The 21,404-nt window shown below is 35.1% G+C and overlaps 2 protein-coding genes across 2 annotated transcripts in view; both read left to right on the top strand.

Annotated features, from left to right (window-relative positions):
- Positions 1–1,160: 1,160 nt before the first annotated feature.
- LOC132142369 (NEDD8-conjugating enzyme UBE2F-like) lies at positions 1,161–15,527 on the top strand. Its single transcript, XM_059552178.1, has 10 exons — positions 1,161–1,377; positions 4,496–4,645; positions 6,054–6,083; positions 12,422–12,487; positions 13,308–13,375; positions 13,878–13,948; positions 14,187–14,244; positions 14,781–14,813; positions 14,921–14,983; positions 15,223–15,527. The coding sequence occupies exons 2-10, from the start codon at positions 4,528–4,530 to the stop codon at positions 15,271–15,273; spliced, it is 558 nt and encodes a 185-aa protein (XP_059408161.1). The 5' UTR covers positions 1,161–1,377; positions 4,496–4,527; the 3' UTR covers positions 15,274–15,527.
- A 4,629-nt stretch (positions 15,528–20,156) lies between these two features.
- Positions 20,157–21,404, top strand: part of LOC132142365 (receptor tyrosine-protein kinase erbB-4-like) — a 208,793-nt gene continuing 207,545 nt past the window's right edge. Inside the window, exon 1 of the mRNA XM_059552175.1 lies at positions 20,157–20,489. Within this exon, the coding sequence (XP_059408158.1) occupies positions 20,390–20,489 (100 nt within the window). The 5' untranslated portion in view covers positions 20,157–20,389. The remainder of the gene's footprint in view (positions 20,490–21,404) is intronic.

The following is a 21,404-nucleotide window of genomic DNA, read 5'->3' as shown; positions in this document are numbered from 1 at the left end:
GGTATTCTAGCACTAGAAATCTTCAGTGGAAATTATGATTCTTGATTCACAGTTCTATGCAGCCCTACAGCCTTTTTGGAAAGCTTATGTACAATCCAGTTCCCTCCTAGTCTACAAGAAGATCCATGACTCGGTCACATACAATGATAAAGTGTTGTAGGTGGATTTTATATATATGTGTGTGTGTGTGTGTGTGTGTCAAAACAATCCTGTCAAAAAGTCTGCAAATAAAGAAATTAATGATTGTAAAATACCACTTTTAAATATCTATCTTAACAAAATGAGGAAAAATATAATATAAATAAATTAAATGCTATAATACTTAAAAGACTAGGGGTGCCGCTGCAAAAACTGGCTGCACACTGCTCCGGGTGTGTGTTCAGGATGTGTGTATGTTCACTGCTGTGTGTGTGTGCATTTTGGATGGGATAAATGCAGAGCACTAATTCTGTCTGTATTTGTTTTCACAGGCACAAATGTCTGAAGTGTTGGATGATTACGCCACTGTCAAGGTTTATTGACTTGGTTAAAAAAAAGTTTCTTGGAGAAGGATCCCGTTGAGGCCCAGAGACTGTCTCAGACCATCACAGACAGGTAAAACAGACAATCTCAGCTCATAAGTCACCTTTATGGAAAATCATGCTCTCAAAGAAGCAATAGTCAATGGATTTGCTTGCGTGTAATTCGTTTAATTAAATTTACATTCATAAATAGATATACCATTTTTTCAAGTATTTCAGAAAGTTTAATAGGCCCTATATAATAACATCTTAATGATTGTAATTTTTTAAACATTATTTAATTTGTATTCAACTTTTTCAGGTTGTTGGAAGCAATGGGGGCCTCTTCAAATGACACAGATGTAAAAGTGTTAATGAAATATTTTATTTATTAGCTTCCAAAATTGATTTTTCAGACCCTTGGACCCCTGTCTGTTTAAATCGTTTCTCAGTATTTCTAAAAAACAAGAAAGCATTTGTGTTGTAGGCTATTTCTGTTCTCATCCTTTTGAACAACAATAATAAACAACAATAACATTAAACTTGGATTTATGATGTCATGAGTTTAATGTTTCTATGAGCACGACTAAAAGAATGAGCTACAGTGTTCGGCGGAATTTGTATTTGTGGCGTTGGATTCCACACGGACTTCTTATTAATCGAACAAAACAACTTCCGGCTTCTAAACCGCTCAGGCAGCGGAAATCATTCAACTCAGCGGAACTAATTTGCGCAGCATTCTACTCAATTCTGTTTCTTTTAACGTCATTTAATGTATTTTATTTGAAGTATTTTGGGGGGAAACGGTGTGAAATTCAGTTTGAGTGTCCTGATTATGGTGTAAACGGGGCAGTTCAGTGACTCTTGACAGCGGCAGGTAAGTGTAAAATTGATCACAGCCGAGCTATTTTACATTTTAAGAGTTGTGTTATAAATGTAAAGATCCTTTAACCTCTATATTTCAGCATAAAACAATATAATAATTTCAGTTCTAGTATAAATAGCGCACTGTGTGATAGGAATCAACGTGTCGCTTCTAATGAACATGTTAGCACAGTAACGGCTCAAACCAAGCCGGTGACTGATGATTATTAAAGTTTGTATGGTCTTATTTCATAACATCTGCGTCTGAAAAAGGTCATTGTAGTCTTTACAATATAGAAATTGGTTAAGAGTTTTACTAATCCCGCACAGAAAGTGCTGCAGCTGTAGCAGGGTAAAGTAACAGATGGTAATACCATGGTATATTTATACAGTTGTACTGACAGATTACCCTGTTCCTATACCATGGTATTTACATGGTATTCCAAGAAGTGTAAAAGGACATGCTTAGAAAACATGTTATTACCATTTTACACGTCCACAAAATGTTTATGTTTGTAGTACATATTAGTGATATGCTCTTACTATGAAACCAAAACTTGGTGATACCACGGTAAAGTATACTTTTGTATGAATGTATAATATGAGTCAGTATAAAATAACTGTTGTGTGCTTCATGTCAACTCCAGAATGGTTTGCGATTGGTTTAAAAGCAATCTGTTCTTGATCAAGGAAGTAAACAAGGAAGTAAACTGATGACATAAGTTTGCATGATCTTTGCGTGCACATTTATAATTCATTACCAATACAGTAGCTGCTTGTTTTAGAAAACAACAAGTAAACTTGAATAAATTAAGATTAATGTGTGCACTTCAGCCGTGCAGCACTCCTGTTATTATTTCTCTGTGGTCTGTTAAAATTTATTTTTCTACATTTTACTCTTGCCGTTTTCAAAACGGACCCCAAACAGAAAAATAAATGAAAAATATTCTGAAAATGTCATGCCTACTTTGTGATACAACAACATTACTGTAGTGTACATAGCTATTGGGTTTGAGGAACCTTTTTTTTTATTATTATTTTTTTTTTTTATTTAAATAATTAAAAAATTACTCTCTTTAATAATTTAGTACCTGATTTGTTTTTGTAAAGTAAAATAGTAGTAAAAGCACATATTTTGCAGAAATATATCCAGATTTGGGGTCTCTAGCTAGTTTTTATTATTTTCTAATTTCACTTCAATTTAAGTTAATGTTTTAGTATTTTTGTGTTTATTTCTTTTTCTTTTTTTTGTATATAAAAATGATGTTCACCAGTGGCGGACTGGGACAGTAAATCAGGCCGGGAATTTGACTCCACCCCAGGCCACCTCTGTTGCTGCAGTCACCACCCAATTCATGTGTCCACCAGACTGCTAAACTCTTTGGCTCTTTCAGTGGTTTGAATTGGGTTATACTTAAAAAATAAATCAAAATCCTTAGACTGTGGACGGGCAAAATAATCAAATGAAGTATCCAGAAGTATCAAGGCATTCACTGTCTCTATCATCTTTCCCTTAATCCACCTTTCTCTCACTCTGCACATTGAGTTTCTCTGCAATATGAAATAAGCACTTTCAATAATTTATATTAATTATCCAGCCATCAATTGTATGTCCCCGTGATCACAGTCCTACTACTGATGACCTTATAAATCATAAAAGCACATATTTTCTAAGAGTATAGCCAGCATGTTTAGTTTTGCTTATAGCTTAAACTTTACCTGAAGGTTCCTACTCTGACTCAAAAGCTGAGCTGTCCACCCTCTCTTGTTCAACAGCAGGAGCACTAGCAGCACTAATGCTACTGTTGCTTCCTTCGTCACCTTCAAAATAAATAAGCATTGTACACTAGGCTACATATTGTAGGCTAGAAATGGAAAATCAATTTAAAAAAAATACTGTATCCCCATATGTAAAACAGTGCGCTAGTTTGTCATTAAGATGCTCTTTTAAAACATCTATCATTATATACATTTGTAACATATATATATATATATACATTATATACACATTTATTTATTTATTTATTTTTTTTTAATAGATTTTATCTATTGTAAGTCGCTTTGAATGAAAGCGTCCGTCTGCCAAATGATTATGTTAATAATATTAGGGTGGAACTGTTCAACTTTTTCACAGTTCGGTTTGTTTCACGGTTTTAGAGTCACGGTTTCGGTACAGTTGTATTTGCTATGTTTATGGAAAAACTATACTTTCAAAAAAATATATATATTTCTCATATTATTAAGAATATTCAAACTACAAGCAACAGCACAAATAAATACAATAAAGATGATTAGATACAAGTAAAGATAAAGATAAAGTAAAGATACAAATTAAATAAACTGACTTCCAGGTCTTCCAGGTCTTTTAGGTAGGTCTTGCATTAGTTTTTAGGTACAGAAATTAAATAAAGTAATCAAATGTAAAACATTGCATTTTGGACTATAAATTAAAGATTATTCTTTATTAAAGTAAAAAAAAGCTTTTTAATCAAGAGCAGTGAGTGATTTCTTTGTTGTTGCTGTTCGATTAATATAAAGACTGTCACTCTGAGAGAATGCACGGATACAGTGTTCGAATTAGTATTGAACAAGAGTGAATTTTTGAGTGAGTATTTTTTATTTATTTTTTTTTCATCATCGCTGTTGTTGTAATGTCTGGGAATCCAGAATGCGCATGCATCAACAGAAACATATTATTTGAACCCTGTTTGTTTTGCGTGTTATTTATAGTAAACCATATTACAGATGCTTTGTCAGATTTAAGTTGAACAGCGGTCCCAGCGCGTGCCGAACAGTGTGTGGAGAACTGAACGTTTTTTCAGTGAACCGTCCCATCCGATTTTCTAAGATAAAGCCTGCCTCTGGATATAGCCAATTAGGCAGTGCTTCGCTGATGTTTGGTCATGTGGTGGTGTTATTTTCACTTAGCGATCGCCTGATTCGTAGATTCATAAAACCGTCAATTAATTCGCAGTTGCATACCAGCCTATTGCACGTCAGCCTGATCGACTGCACAGCGGCATCCGGCAGGCCAGAATGACTGTCAGGCCACCGGGAAATGTCCCGGTGCTCCCGATGGCCAATCCGCCCCTGATGTTCACCATCATTGTGTGTGTTTGTGTTCCTCAAAGGTGTGTGAGAGTGTGTATGTTGGTCTGCTGGTATGCTGACGTTAGCCAGTAAGCTGAAAAGGGAGGAGGGCATGAGGGCCGGCCAGACCCTTGCAGGCTCCAATGATGCCGCTCATAGAGTATCCATCAGAGATCGACTGCTCATCAAAGGTACCAATCACTGACAAAACACTCCCCCTGCCTGCTGGGATCATACACTAGAGCAGCGGTTTGCACTCAGTGGTTCACAACCAATTTTTTAGGCCTGTTCTGATACGGTCACGGATAAATTAGGCATGAACTGTTTGTGTGACATGACTTTATCCACAAAACTTTATATCAAAACATTAAAGGGATTGTTCACCCAAAAATGAAAATTCTGTCATCATTTACTCACCCTCAAGTTGTTCCAAACCTGTATGAATTTCTTCTGTTGAACACAAAAAAAGATGTTTTGAAGAATCTGTCTAACCTAACAGTTCATGATCCCCAATTGACTTCCATAATATATATATATATTTTTTTCTCCATGCTATGAAAATCAGTGGAAACCATCAAGTCAGTGGAGACCATCAACTGTTTGATATCTATCTATCGACCTTTCATCTGTCCGTTCTGTTTATCTATTTGTCTGTCTATCATGATTTAACACATTTTAATTGGATCATGAATAACACACTGCAAAACTCTTTTGAAAGACTAGAGCAGGTCTGATTTCAGAGAGCGTGATGAGTGAAGTTGTGTTGTGCGGTGTCTGTCTGCAGGGAGTTGCGGTGCCAGTTAACTGGTGTAAGGTGATGTGATGCAAGCCAGATCAGGAGAGCAGTAGACTCTATTTATAACAGACTGAAAGGAGGAGTCTGTATGCCATTACCAGCAGCTTAAAAAGCAGTTCCCACCCACAGTCACACACTCAGGCTATTTTAATCAGTCGTGCCATTGGATCCACTCCATCTTAACATTTAGAGATGGTACCGTGAGAAAGCATGTGGCCTTATATAGCTAGATACAACTATGTCTTGTATCTGTGTTTCACAGTCCATAATTCCAATAAAAAATAAAAAAAAATTCAGAGATGAATAAAATAATATTTAGAATATTAATAGTAGGGAAGCACGATATTGGTTTTTTGTCGATTGCTGATGCTGACACTGATATATTTCCTGTTGTTTGGAAACAACACCAAGTCTCTCCTGTGCAGCGATTATGAACAAATAATTTTGGATTTTGGTTAGTTTTTAAATAAAAACTTACTTGTTCGAATTAAATAAAGAATAATGAAGTTATTTTATGATGAGAATACATTGATAGCTTTGAAAATAACTATAAATCAACTACAGATCACTCACTGAATTTTTTTCTTCAGATAGATGCAATGGTAACCTTGATATTTTATGTGTAGATTTAACATTTGTAGATGGTCTAATGCAAAAGACCTGTAAAAAAGCTCCTTCTATTTAAGTTTTCATAATCTGAAAAAAATATATATATATTTTGAAAAAATATAAAACTTTGTTGCCCATCAGTACTGAACAGTGAACACTAATGTTATGCTTTGATTTGTGATTTGTGTTTACAGAGGTTGCAGAACTTGAGGCCAACCTTCCAAGTGAGTATGTTCAGGTCATTCTTTGCACTTTAAAGGCGTCCTATTATGCTCTTTTACAAAGTCTTGATTTTGGGGGGTGTACTAGATCATCTTCTCATGCTTCGTGGTTCTAAAAACCCATTATCTTTTACATAATTTACATTATTACAATACCTTTCTCCCCAGCTTTGCACAAACGGCTCGATTATTTCCGGGTTTGATGAAAAACTAAATGTGATGTGATTGGTTAGCTGTCCCAGTGCGTTGTAATGTGATTGGCGAATAGCTTAGACCAGTGGTCCCCAACCCCAGGCCGCAGACCGGTACCGGTCCGTGCGTCATTTGGTACCAGGCCGCACAAGAAAGAATAAATAACTTACATTAAAGCTGCAGTCGGTAACTTTTGGTGCTCGCGTCTGGCGGAAGAACATTGTAGCCGGAGCTACTTCTCTCTGTTTACATCTATGGCGAGTCACGCAGGTACTGTGCTACTCTGCAGCGTTGCCGACCCCAACCAGACTAAAATAGTCAGAATATAAACACTTATTATAAGGGTACCGTAGTGATTCAGGAAAAGACAAAAACACGGTTTGGGAAAATAGATTCATGATGTACTCGCTCATTATATATATTTTTCACATTTTCGACACAAAACAACACTGGCACAACCCTGCGCTGATTGGACCAGTAGAGCCGGGCGCGGTGGATTTTTGCGGTATCTTATATTTTTAAGGGATGTTTAAACGTCACAGAGTCAGTGAGCGTTAGGGGCAGAGAGGATGTTATTCATGTTATATTGTTGGCGTGATGTTATGAGGACGCTGCTAATAAAGTTGCATAAGAATACACAGTGGATTCATGTTTATTACTATATTTACAATATACCATAGTTTTTATGCCAGTAGTATCGTTTATTTTGTTGTTTTTATCCATCAGACCTTAAAGCCCGGTCCGTGATAATATTGTCTGATATTAAACCGGCCCTTGGCGCTAAAAAGGTTGGGGACCGCTGGCTTAGATGGTGTTTCAGTACTGCCCCGCCCCTTGCCAACGCAGCAAGTTCCGGCTGTTCCGGTATAGTTAAGGATGGGGTCAATATTGTCATGTCAATTTGTGCCGGATTCAGACCATATTGAGCAAGAGGATCGCGCTCAAGGATGTCAACAACTGCTTAAAAATAACTGCATGTACTGTGTATAGATAAGTGTATACTTATTATGTTTATTGTTCTTTAATTATAGCATTATAATTTGAATTCCCCGCACTAAATGTATGGGAAACACTGTAGTCTCATAATTGAAGTGTAAACTCTGCAGATAACATCATTGTTCTAGATTGTACTGTCAGCATTTTATTATATATATATATATATATATATATATATATATATATATATATATATATATATATATAAAAATAACATTTTAATAATACATACATAATTATTCAGGTGCATGTGTAATAACTTGCGAAACTTGACGCTACAGCAGGGCTAGTTCTCCGTCGTTGTCTCGTCTGATGCACCACAACTCGACCCTCTGGGATTATTTTAATGATATTCTATTGTGCCGCTTTATGACATCATAAAATCCCGGAAAACAACGCTGTAGTCCAAACAAGCCATTCAGTGTAGGTCTTGAAAAGGGATTTTTTTTTTTAAACTAAATATCTCCCTTTGGAGTGGACTTTGAAATTTGTAACTTTCTTTTTTATGCACAAACATTCACACTATACACTGACTAAAATTCAAAAAGTGAAAAACCATAATAGGACCATTAAATGTGTTTTTATATATATACAGTACAGACCAAAAGTTTGGACACACCTTCTCATTCAAAGAGTTTTCTTTATTTTCATGACTATGAAAATTGTAGATTCACACTGAAGGCATCAAAACTATGAATTAACACACGTGGAATTATATATGGAATTATACATAACAAAAAAAGTGTGAAACAACTGAAAATATGTCATATTCTAGGTTCTTCAAAGTAGCCACCTTTTGCTTTGATTACTGCTTTGCACACTCTTGGCATTCTCTTGATGAGCTTCAAGAGGTAGTCACCTGAAATGGTCTTCCAACAGTCTTGAAGAAGTTCCCAGAGAGATGCTTAGCACTTGTTGGTCCTTTTGCCTTCTGTCTGCGGTCCAGCTCACCCCTAAACCATCTCGATTGGGTTCAGGTCCGGGGACTGTGGAGGCCAGGTCATCTGGCGCAGCACCCCATCACTCTCCTTCTTGGTCAAATAGCCCTTACACAGCCTGGAGGTGTGTTTGGGGTCATTGTCCTGTTGAAAAATAAATGATGGTCCAACTAAACGCAAACCGGATGGAATAGCATGCCGCTGCAAGATGCTGTGGTAGCCATGCTGGTTCTGTATGCCTTCAATTTTGAATAAATCCCCAACAGTGTCACCAGCAAAGCACCCCCACACCATCACACCTCCTCCTCCATGCTTCACGGTGGGAACCAGGCATGTAGAGTCCATCCGTTCACCTTTTCTGCGTCGCACAAAGACACAGTGGTTGGAACCAAAGATCTCAAATTTGGACTCATCAGACCAAAGAACAGATTTCCACTGGTCTAATGTCCATTCCTTGTGTTCTTTAGCCCAAACAAGTCTCTTCTGCTTGTTGCCTTTCTTTAGCAGTGGTTTCCTAGCAGATATTCTACCATGAAGGCCTGATTCACACGGTCTCCTCTTAACAGTTGTTCTAGAGATGTGTCTGCTGCTAGAACTCCGTGTGCCATTGACCTGGTCTCTAATCTGATTTCTGAGGCTGGTGACTCGGATGAACTTATCCTCCGCAGCAGAGGTGACTCTTGGTCTTCCTTTCCTGGGGCGGTCCGCATGTGAGCCAGTTTCTTTGTAGCGCTTGATGGTTTTTGCGACTGCACTTGGGGACACTTTCAAAGTTTTCCCAATTTTTCAGACTGACTGACCTTCATTTCTTAAAGTAATGATGGCCACTCGTTTTCCTGTACTTAGCTGCTTTTTTCTTGCCATAATACAAATTCTAACAGTCTATTCAGTAGGACTATCAGCTGTGTATCCACCTGACTTCTGCACAACACAACTGATGGTCCCAACCCCATTTATAAGGCAAGAAACACTTATTAAACCTGACAGGGCACACCTGTGAAGTGAAAATCATTTCAGGTGACTACCTCTTGAAGCTCATCAAGAGAATGCCAAGAGTGTGCAAAGCAGTAATCAAAGCAAAAGGTGGCTAATTTGAAGAACCTAGAATATGACATATTTTCAGTTGTTTCACACTTTTTTTTATTGTATATAATTCCATATATAATTCCACATGTGTTAATTCATAGTTTTGATGCCTTCAGTGTGACTCTACAATTTTCATAGTCATGAAAATAAAGAAAACTTTGAATGAGAAGGTGTGTCCTAACTTTTGGTCTGTACTGTATATATATCGCATTCCAACGGTGACACAGAGATGGGTGCGCTGATGTTTGGTTCACTGTATTTTATTTTGATAAAGAACCAACTGCGCTGTCAAGTTAGCAATGCTGGAACTGATGTGTTTTGTTTGTGTGTGTGTGTGTGTGTGTGTGTGTGTGTACGTATACATTTGCGCTCGCCGGCGGGATCAATTCCTTATACCAGCAGAATCAACTTTAAACACTTATTGTCTTATTAATAATGCATCACTGTATAAAGGTCTGCTTTTATTTGTGTACACTCACAATGAAAACAAAACTTTGTATTTTATTTTTTTAATAAAGAAAACCAATAGGATGTCACTTTCTGCCATTTGAGTTTCCTTTCTGTGAACCAATGACAAAGTCCAGTTGTGTACATTACATTAGTTATATAGTATATATTGCACACTAATCTTGTAATAATAAATAATAATAATAATAATAATAATAGTAATAATAAATTCTATTGCACATGAAAATCCCTTATTGCACATAAATATATGTGAACAGCACAGTAACTCAGCATATAGGCTACGATACGTGACACACTTTTTTCCCCCCTTGTTTATCTTTAAAATAAATCTAATATATTTCAATAATTTATTTTATGTATTTATGTACTGCAGATTACATATATATAATATCTTGGTGGAATTGTAATTTGTACTACTGTCTAGAAACCTAGCATAGTAGTTTTTTTTTTCCTGTTGTATCAAAATCATATCAAACCGTGACCTCCGAACCAAGGTACATACTGAACTGTGACATATATATACATACACACACACACACACACACACACACACACACACACACAAATATGTATATATATACATATATATACGTATATATATACAGTACAGACCAAAAGTTTGGAAACATTAACGTTTATTCTGCACATCAAGCGTGCATTTATTTGATCAAAAATACAGAAAAAACTGTAATATTGTGAAATAACTTAAAACAATAGTTTTCTATTTGAATATACTTTAAAAAAATAATTTATTCCTGTGATGCAAAGCTGAATTTTAAGCATCATTACTCCAGCCTTCAGTGTCACATGTAACATCCAGTCTATAACATGATTATTTAGAAATCATTCTAATATTCTGATTTATTATGAATGTTGGAAACAGTTCTGCTGTCTAATATATTTGATGAATAAAAGGTTAAAAAGAACTGCATTTATTCAAAATAAATACAACAATTCTAATAATATATTTTCTTTACTATCACTTTTTATCAATTTAACACATCCTTGCTGAATAAAAGTATTGATTTTATTTAAAAAAAAAAAAAAAATATATATATATATATATATATATATATATATATATATATATATATATATATATATATATATATATATATATATATATATGGGTGCATTCAAAAATCAAATGTAAGATTTTCACTTTAGCCATGGCATAAAGTCGTTCCACTCAAGTCAGACAGGTCCACATGTGGTGCAAAATATTTTTACAGGGTAACAAATAAGCATATGCAGTGGGTATAGAAAAGAATCTCCCTCCCTTAAAATAATCAAATTTTTTTGCTTTTCAGTCTGAAATGAAGATGGACACAGTTTTTCCTTTTATACCTTTTATCCAGCTGAATTTACAGTCGTGGCCAAAAGTTTTGAGAATTACATAAATATTGGAAATTGGAAAAGTTGCTGCTTAAGTTTTAATAATAGCAATTTGCATATACTCCAGAATGTTATGAAGAGTGATCCGATGAATTGCTTAGTCCTTCTTTGCCATGAAAATTAACTTAATCCCAACAAAACCTTTCCACTGCATTTCATTGCTGTCATTAAAGGACCTGCTAAGATCATTTCAATAATCGTCTTGTTAACTCAGGTGAGAATGTTGACGAGCACAAGGCTGGAGATCATTATGTCAGGCTGATTGGGTTAGAATGGCAGACTTGACATGTTAAAAGGAGGGTGATGCTTGAAATCATTGTTCTTCCATTGTTAACCACGGTGACCGGCAAAGAAACGCGTGCAGCCATCATTGCGTTGCATAAAAATGGCTTCACAGGCAAGGATATTGTGGCTACTAAGATTGCACCTAAATCAACAATTTATAGGATCATCAAGAACTTCAAGGAAAGAGGTTCAATTCTTGTAAAGAAGGCTTCAGGGCGTCCAAGAAAGTCCAGCAAGCGCCAGGATCATCTCCTAAAGAGGATTCAGCTGCGGGATCGGAGTGCCACCAGTGCAGAGCTTGCTCAGGAATGGCAGCAGGCAGGTGTGAGTGCATCTGCACGCACAGTGAGGCCAAGACTTTTGGAAGATGGCCTGGTGTCAAGAAGGGGAGCAAAGAAGCCACTTTGAGAGCATGCCCAGTCGAATTGCAGAGGTCCTGAAAAAGAAGGGCCAACACTGCAAATACTGACTCTTTGCATAAATGTCATGTAATTGTCAATAAAAGCCTTTGAAACGTATGAAGTGCTTGTAATTATATTTCAGTACATCACAGAAACAACTGAAACAAAGATCTAAAAGCAGTTTAGCAGCAAACTTTTTGAAAACTAATATTTATGTAATTCTCAAAACTTTTGGCCACGACTGTACTTATAACATCAAAATGAAATATATATATATATATATATATATATTTATATATGCGTGTGTGTTAGTATGTATGTGTATAACTTTTAAAATTATTTGATTTAATTTTTAGTGTTTCATTTGACTAAATATTATAGAGATTGAATATCGGCCGTAACATGAAAATATTATTGGTTTATCAGAATTGCCATGGTTTTAAATTTTGGTGCATCCCTAATGCTCTTGCTTTCATACATCTACAAACCTGTTTGTATGTGTCAGCTGTTATGCATATGTTAAATTCTATTTTTTGTGATTTAAGAACTATAATAAACATTATTATTATTCTTTCTGCAGATACCTGTAAAGTTACGTTTCCTGATGAAAACAAACTCTGTCACTTCCAGTTGGCCATTTCACCAGGTAATTCTGATCTCTTTTCATCACCTATTCATGCCCGATATTAAAGGGATAGTTCACCCAAAAATGAAAATTACCCCATGATTTACACACCCTCACCCCACTTTCTTCTTTCTGACGAATATACGATCGGAATTGTATTAAAAAAAGCACCACTCTCTTGTGAAAGTGTACAACAGTATAAGGTTTTAAACATGTATATTTATTTTACAAAAATGGAGCTGTCTGGAGTACTTTTTATGATGGATGGATGGATGCACGTTTTTGGCTTCAAAATCTAGACCACCATTCACTGCCATTATAAAGCTTAGAAGAGCCAGGGCATTTTTAATATACCTCCAATTGTATTCGTCTGAAATAAGAAAGTGATATAAACCTTGGATGGCTTGAGGGTGAATAAATTATGGGGTAATTTTCCTTTTTGGGTGAACTGTCTCTTTAAGACCTATTCACACAGTTTACAGGTATTTAAAATAAAACATTATATGCCTATGGACCATTTCACATTCACATAACCTCGTGAAACAATAAGATACTTTATATATTAATCTTATATTTTGAGTAATTTGTCTTGAACCAGCAGAGGAAAAAAATCTAAAATCATTTAAAATTTTCATATATATATATATATATATATATATATATATATATATATATATATATATATATATACAGACAGACACATACACATACACATATATGTACAGTATGTATATATTTTTTTATGTTGCTCTTTGTGTGTATAGGCCTTTGCTCCTCTTTTTTACATTGCAAGTTTTTTTTTTTTTTTTCAAGTGAATATATAACTTTACATTTCTGTCAGATGAAGGCTATTACCTTGGTGGAAAGTTTCAGTTTGAGATTGAAGTTCCTGAAGCCTATAATATGGTGGTAAGTGCCTCTGACATATCATGAAGTAATTGGGGGAAATGCCACACTTATTCACTCTTCGTGCTACAATGATTTTATTAGTCCATTTGTTAAATAGATGTTTGCTGGCATTACTGATGCTCTGCAGTGTCTGAATTCAATAAAACAGCTGCCTGAGCATGCACACACAAATGCACACATATATAAAAACCCATCCTTGACCTCACAGCACTGGTTATATCCCAGCAAAGGCCGGGAATAGATTCAGACATGGACCCTCAATCCTGGTATCTAAGTTTAGAGAAAACCATGAAATATTACTAAGGCAAAGGCATTACATAGTGATTATATATCTGAGTTAAGTGACTAGAAGTAAATTATATAGCAATTTAAATTAAATGCACAGTTGATCTTATAGACTACTACTTTTGTACTTTTCATGGTGCTTTTAGTATTGTTCATTTTAATTTTATTTGTAACAAACAAACATTTGTAACAACAAAACATGTTCTGTTTCCCACAGCCTCCCAAAGTCAAGTGCTTAACTAGAATATGGCACCCAAACATTGCAGAAACTGGGGAGATCTGTCTGAGGTATGTGTCTGTTTTTGTCACCATCTTAAAGCTACAGACTCCAGATTGTTTTGATTCTTTTTACAGCTGTATTTGTGATCTTCAAATTATATAATAATAATAATAATAATAATAATTCCTTACATTTATATAGCGCTTTTCTAAGCACTCAAAGCGCTTTACATTGTCAGGGGGTATCTCCTCATCCACCACTGGTGGATATTGTATACATGTTAAAATCTCTGCTTTTTGTTGCAAGTTTATTGCGTGAGCATTCGATTGATGGTACTGGATGGGCACCCACTCGTACACTAAAGGTAATTCGTGTTTTTATAATTCATCTTAGGAAATTCACAGACATGTATTGAAATGCTGCCTCTGTCTTTCTTTCTTTCTTTCTTTCTGTCTGTCTTTCTTTTTTTCTTTTTCTTTCTTTCAATTAAATTTAAATTAATGGAGCTCACGTCTTGCATATGACACTGCATTCTAAAAACACTGTGCTCATGTTAAAGGTGCAGTATGTAATATTGAATACTGAAATGTGTACTGCAGTCAAAATATAAATAAAAAAAGGAGAGCATTGTTTCTCCTTCCACCCCTCCTCAGAGAGCACATGGGCACACATGGGCACACATGAGTTGCCAGATACCTGCTTATTATTAGTTGGTAAGGTAGTTGTTAAGTTTAGGTATTGGGTAGGATTAGGGATGTAGAATAAGGCATTAATATGTGCTTAATTAGTACTAATAAATGGCTAATATTCTAGTAATATGCATGCTAATTAGCAGCTAGATAAGATATCCTAATTACATGGTGGCTTGTCTGTGTTTTTCCACCAATTTTTTGTCTCTAGGATGTAGTGTGGGGACTGAATTCACTCTTCACTGTAAGTACACACGCTGTCTTCAGGAACAGTGTTTGATCATCAGGGTTTTATGCTTTAGAATTTCATCTTTGAGTGTCAATGCCAATAGACATTTGTTTCTCTCACAGGATCTTCTTAACTTTGATGACCCACTGAATATAGATGCAGCTGAACATCATTTACGGGACAAGGTAAAGAATCAGCACACTCCTAAACACGGTTACAAAGTCTATCAGCACAGTCTTTTGGAAACGTAATGGTTAAAGAAAAAAAACGAAATAAAGTCATCCTGATATGATGTATATTGGCAACAAAAATAGTAGAGAATATATCATAAATGTTTAATATATCACCTAGCCCTATGGGCAGAGCATTTGTGGGTTCATGTTTTACCCAAACCCATCAATTTCCTTAATGCTTCCTGTTTTAGGAGGATTTCAGGAACAAAGTTCAGGACTTCATCAAAAACTATGCAAGATGATGTTTCTGTCGTGCCACCCTCACATGCATGTGACTTTTGCAGCTATACGTCACTCCAGACTGAATCTCAAACTATTAAAACATACTTGGGGAAAGAAGAAAGTTAATGATGAATGACGCAACGAGTCCCTGATCAAGATTTGGGAGGGGGAGATGTGGGCCTTAATGTCAATTTTCGATGGATCTTTTTTTTTTTTTTTCGGAGGGGACATTCATGCAGGTTCTTCTCAGTCAAGTTTGCTTTGACTCCCCCCCCCCACAAAAAAAGAAAAGAAAAAAAAGAAGTGCAAAGATGGTGATCATGAAAATGAGGAGGTATAACCTCTCTTGATGTCACCTCCTATGCTAGTGCCTCTGTGTTTTGCCACATTTAACTGGACATACGTTGTAAGCCAACTTCTGCAGCCTGCTTCTTCTCAAAACTTGACAACCTACAAACACTGAGATTAATATGTTCATGAGTGATGTCATAGAAATCCCAAAGTTCCATTGGTCCATTAGTTCTGGGGGAGGAGTCCACTTAAGAGGAATCGCAAAAACATTTAGCACTGATGCCTCGCAGAATACGTCGGTGGATTTCCGAGCGGATTCTTTAAAGCCATTACTTGCAACTCAGCACCTCCCTTCATGTAAAGTCACTGCAGTTATCAGACTACTCCGTATCAGATGTGCACACGTGCAAATATCAGAATATCTGTGTGTGCCTCTCAATGAGTTATGAAGCCGTTTCAGTTCAAATCTGTGAGATGTTTATATGTGAATCTCACAATTGTCTAGGTCCCATTTTTATGGCAGCTCATTTCCGCCACATAAAAAAAAAAAGACAAAATGTAATTGTGACCTTTTATCTGCAAAAAAAAATATGAATTCTGAGGTGGAAAAGTCTGAATTACGAGATATAAACTAACTGACTTTCTTAATTTCGAGTTTATAACTCAATTCTTTTTTTGTCAGAATTCTAACTATTTCTCGCAATTCCAAGATTATATCTTGCAGTTCAATTTTCATTTTTTAGTCTCACTATTCAGATTTTTGTTCTCTTGTTTAAATTGTGTTTAAATCTCATAATTCTCAGAATTGAGTTTAAACCTTATACTATTATTATAGTCCGGTGGCAGAAATGAGCTGCCCAACATTTTACCCCAAAATCAAAGGGTAAAAACTAGAAATTCTGTTTTGCATGTATTGAGATTGAAGTTACTATAGTACTGATAAAGATTTTTTTTTTTTTTTTTTTTACAATAAAACTAAGCATGTTTTCCTCAATTTTAAACATTATATAATATTTTTCTGCATTATGGCAGTGAGAATTTTGTGGAAATTATGCTTAATTATCATATAATAATAATAATAATATAATAATAAAATGCTAAATATTATTTCTTATTACTTTTAATTTTGGGGTCAAATATAACCTGGACATGTTCTGGACTGGTTTTGTGAGATTCACTCTTTCTTTTGAATGCATTTTTGTCAGTGTATACACGTTCAGCTTTACTGATGTGTGCATGTACACAAGAATACCTGTATGCTTGTACTGTGTTTGTGTGCAAGTGTGTGTGTGTGTGTGTGTGTGTGTGTGTGTGTTTGAGCGTGGGAGACTGGGATTTTAATACATGTCTGATTTGGTAGCATGCACTGGGCTACTGAACTGCTCAGCCATAAAGCCTGTTCAATTAGTGAGGATTTACTTTATTTCATTTGATTTCTTTTTCTCGTTAGAGGTGTATATCCATTTGTAAAGTATATTAAAGAAGAATTCTACCACTAAGTAAAGAATTTGAGTAATTTGTGTGTAAACCTTTACAGTTTGCTTTTTTTGTTTGTTTTTTTAAGAGCTTTGTGCATAAATTATCATTGGCTTTGTTTCAATCTAGTGAGCTGCTTACCTAGAAATAATTTTTAAGCCTTGTATAATGTGAATTTGCACAGAAATGCTAGGCATTTTCCTGATTGGAAAAGGGTATATAGAATTGGAGCACCACATGATTTTTGTCTGGATTTGCAGTCTGGAGGAGTTGACATTGGATGCTGAAAGTCAGTCTGCAGATCAAAGTTGACAGATTTCACAGAAAATGATGGGCACAGACTCCCGATTTCTTAGCTTCAGACTTTGGTCTCATCCAGTCGGATGATTTAAGAACATGTTGTTTTCATTTATCATGCATCACCTAGCATCAATTTTTTATTTGTTTATTTAGTTTGTTGTGTTTGGAGGGACTTGGAAGTCAGTTTTTCTTTTTAACTATTTACAAAGTCAGCAAGTTTATGTTACCTAGTGTTTTAAAATCTATTTAGATTTTAAAAGTCATCTGTATTTGAGTTTTCAGGCTCGTGTTTGAATACCACTGCACTGCATTGTTCATGCTGTGCAGTATACACTGAATATGACTTACTGTTTTTACAAAATAGTTTATAGAACTACATATAGAATAATATTTTATAATCGGTAGTATTGTATATATACTCATTGCAGAAACAATAATAATAAATAATATATTTGTATATGTTCTATATATTATATTTTAAAATCTTCTATTTAATATTTCACAGTCTAGTTTTGTGGAAAAAACTAACACTTCAGTCAATTAATAATATTCAAATAATGAGATGCAAAAATATATATATATATATATATATATATATATTTTATTGTGTCTGCTTTACTAACACTGGAAACGTGAAATGTAATGTTAATCACATCATCAATCCTGTATACACTATATCCTTCTTGGTGGAATATTGCACATTTTGGTGTTCAATGGATACAAAAATGAGCATACTTTGCACTGTAGGTACAGTATAGGCTGATTCCAGGTATATTGCAATCCAGAATTCACCCTACTGCAGAAAAGCATCCTATCCCAGACAGGTTTTGAACAGGTTTTAAATTTGCACCAGATGGCGCTATTGTTTCAAAAAATGGTTCTGCATATTTTGTCTAGGTTGCAGGTGTGTAGAGAAGCATATTGAAGGAATACTTGCATATGTTAAAATATATATTAGAAACCTCTATTTTCTAAAGCTGGAATGGATACGATAAACCTCAATCCTTACAAATTATGATAAAGTGTTACCACTGAATGATTAACATATTCTTCTACCATGATATATAGGCCACATTGTTCTTCGTATAATACCAGTTATTGCCATTTTACATATTCAATAACTATCTTTTAAAAAGGATTAAGGTCTGCAAAGCTGATGGTATTTGATAAAAAAAAAAAAGAAAAAAAAAGAAAATTGCAAAATTGTATAAAACTTAAATTAAATTAAATATTAATTACTTACTGGATTCTGTAGTATAAGAATTAAATCCCCACATAATAACAGTTCTGTGTTTGGGGGCGTGCTTCACCTTGATTAATTCACTCTTCTGTCCAATCAGTGCTTAAGTGGGCGGTGTTCAGGCGCTCAAGGCGCGCGCCCGGGCACGGAGACCGTAACTCGGTCCGGAATTCAGCGCAGAGTGATGCAAGTCCCAGTCACATTTAGTCAAGGAATAATTCACTTTTACCTCCTCTGTCTTATAAAGTTATCCCTTCATGTAAAGTCACTGCAGTTATCAGACTACTCCGTATCAGATGTGCACACGTGCAAATATCAGAATATCTGTGTGTGCCTCTCAATGAGTTATGAAGCCGTTTCAGTTCAAATCTGTGAGATGTTTATATGTGAATCTCACAATTGTCTAGGTCACATTTTTATGGAAGCTAATTTCCGCCACATAAAAAAAAGACAAAATGTAATTGTGACCTTTTAGCTGCAAAAAAAAAAAAAAAGAACTTAGAATTGAGGGAAAGTCAGAATTCTGAGGTGGAAAAGTCTGAATTACGAGATATAAACTGACTTACTTTATTAATTTCGAGTTTATAACTTAATTCTTTTTGGTCAGAATTCTAACTATTTCTCGCAATTCCAGGTTTATATCTTGCAGTTCAATTTTTAGTCCCACAATTCAGAATTTTGTTCTCGTGGTTAAATTGTGTTTAAATCTCATAATTCTCAGAATTGAGTTTAAACCTTATACTATTATTATAGTCCAGTGGCAGAAATGAGCTTCCCAACATTTTACCCCAAAATCAAAGGGTTAAAACTAGAAATTCTGTTTTGCATATATTGAGATTGAAGTTACTATAGTACTGATAAAGATTTTGAGTTAAAACATAACTTTTTTTTTTCCTTTTTTTTTTTTTTTTTTTTACAATAAACTAAGCATGTTTTCCTCAATTTTAAACATTATATAATATTTTTCTGCATTAGGGAAGTGAGAATTTTGTGGAAATTATGCTTAATTATCATATAATAATAATATAATAATAAAAAGCAAAATATTATTTCTTATTACTTTTAATTTTGGGGTCAAATATAACCTGGACATGTTCTGGACTGGTTTTGTGAGATTCACTCTTTCTTTTGAATGCATTTTTGCCAGTGTATAAACGTTCAGCTTTACTGATGCGTGCATGTACACAAGAATACCTGTATGCTTGTACTGTGTTTGTGTGCAAGTGTGTGTGTTTGAGCGTGGGAGACTGGGATTTTAATACATGTCTGATTTGGTAGCATGCACTGGGCTACTGAACTGCTCAGCCATAAAGCCTGTTCAATTAGTGAGGATTTACTTTATTTCATTTGATTTCTTTTTCTCGTTAGAGGTGTATATCCATTTGTAAAGTATATTAAAGAAGAATTCTACCACTAAGTAAAGAATTGAGTAATTTTTGTGTATTGTTGTCTCTAGTATAAGAATTAAATCCCCACATAATAACAGTTCTGTGTTTGGGGGCGTGCTTCACCTTGATTAATTCACTCTTCTGTCCAATCAGTGCTTAAGTGGGCGGTGTTCAGGCGCTCAAGGCGCGCGCCCGGGCACGGAGACCGTAACTCGGTCCGGGAATCAGCGCAGAGTGATGCCAGTCCCAGTCACATTTAGTCAAGGAATAATTCACTTTTACCTCCTCTGTTTTATAATCTAATCAAGTGATCCAGTTATACTTGCAGACAAAGGCGCAACTTCAGGCAATGCGCTCTATGTGAACATCTGCGCAAAGACGCACAGACTGAAATACATTTGATAGCTCACCAACTGGACTTTGGAGTGGACATGTGAAGAAATGGATATGCAGCCTCTTCTTATGATCAAAATGCGATCTGACATCATCATCGTCCTCATCCTTACTGCTGTGATTGTTCCTCTGTGCACCTCGCAGTCAGGTGAGCTTCCAACTCCCGTGCGTAAAAGTGCTTATCCATCCTTCGTATCGTAAGACTTGTTGGATAACTTTATGTTCTAGTATAGCATTTAATTTGATGCACGGGCACGTCAGTGCATTCAATATATATATATATATATATATATATATATATATATATATATATATATATATATATATATATATATATATATATATATATATATATTCAATATATATAAATATATTAAATCGGTAAAGTCGCAATGATCCTTTATTCTCACTCAGGCAGCGCAAATACTTCTGTGCTAAAGTCCAAGTACCCATAAAACATCCTGGCGCATTTCATGATGTAATTCAGTTTTATATGTGTGTTTAAGGATCCTTATAAATCAAAAAAGGTCAAAGCATTCGTCAGAGATGTATCAATAGTAAAGACTAATATCATAAATCCACTAGCCTAAAGATAAATCACTGCTTGCAGCGCTATTAGGCGCTTGCGCACACCGTTACGTGCCTGAATACGGATATGTTTCAGTCCTTCTCTTTTGAAATGATCTTGTTTCTTGACTGATTTTTGTGTTTTTTAAGTGTGAATGAGCAGTTTGAGTTATTTCGTTCCCTCTCCACACGATGGTGGCAGTCAACCGAGAAACAGCAGGACAGCTGAAGCTCGGAGCCGTGCGTTTTTACGCATCTTTCTTCGTGATGTGTAATGACTGCGGAAGCGCTCTGAACCTTTAAGAATGAACTCATTATGTATTGATATGAACTCTTCACGTTTAGATTATTTTTTTAAACAACACACACATATTTATCATATCTTTATTATTGATACTACAATAAGTATCTTCTTAATATTTTGTGTATTTAATTTATTTTAATAATTATATATTATATAATTAGTTCTAATCAGTTCTAATTATCTAATTATTTA

This window comes from Carassius carassius, chromosome 6, assembly GCF_963082965.1.
Source record: "Carassius carassius chromosome 6, fCarCar2.1, whole genome shotgun sequence".
Lineage (NCBI taxonomy): Eukaryota > Metazoa > Chordata > Actinopteri > Cypriniformes > Cyprinidae > Carassius > Carassius carassius.
The sequence above is the reverse complement of the archived record's forward strand: the minus strand, read 5'-3'. Positions and strand labels throughout refer to the sequence as shown.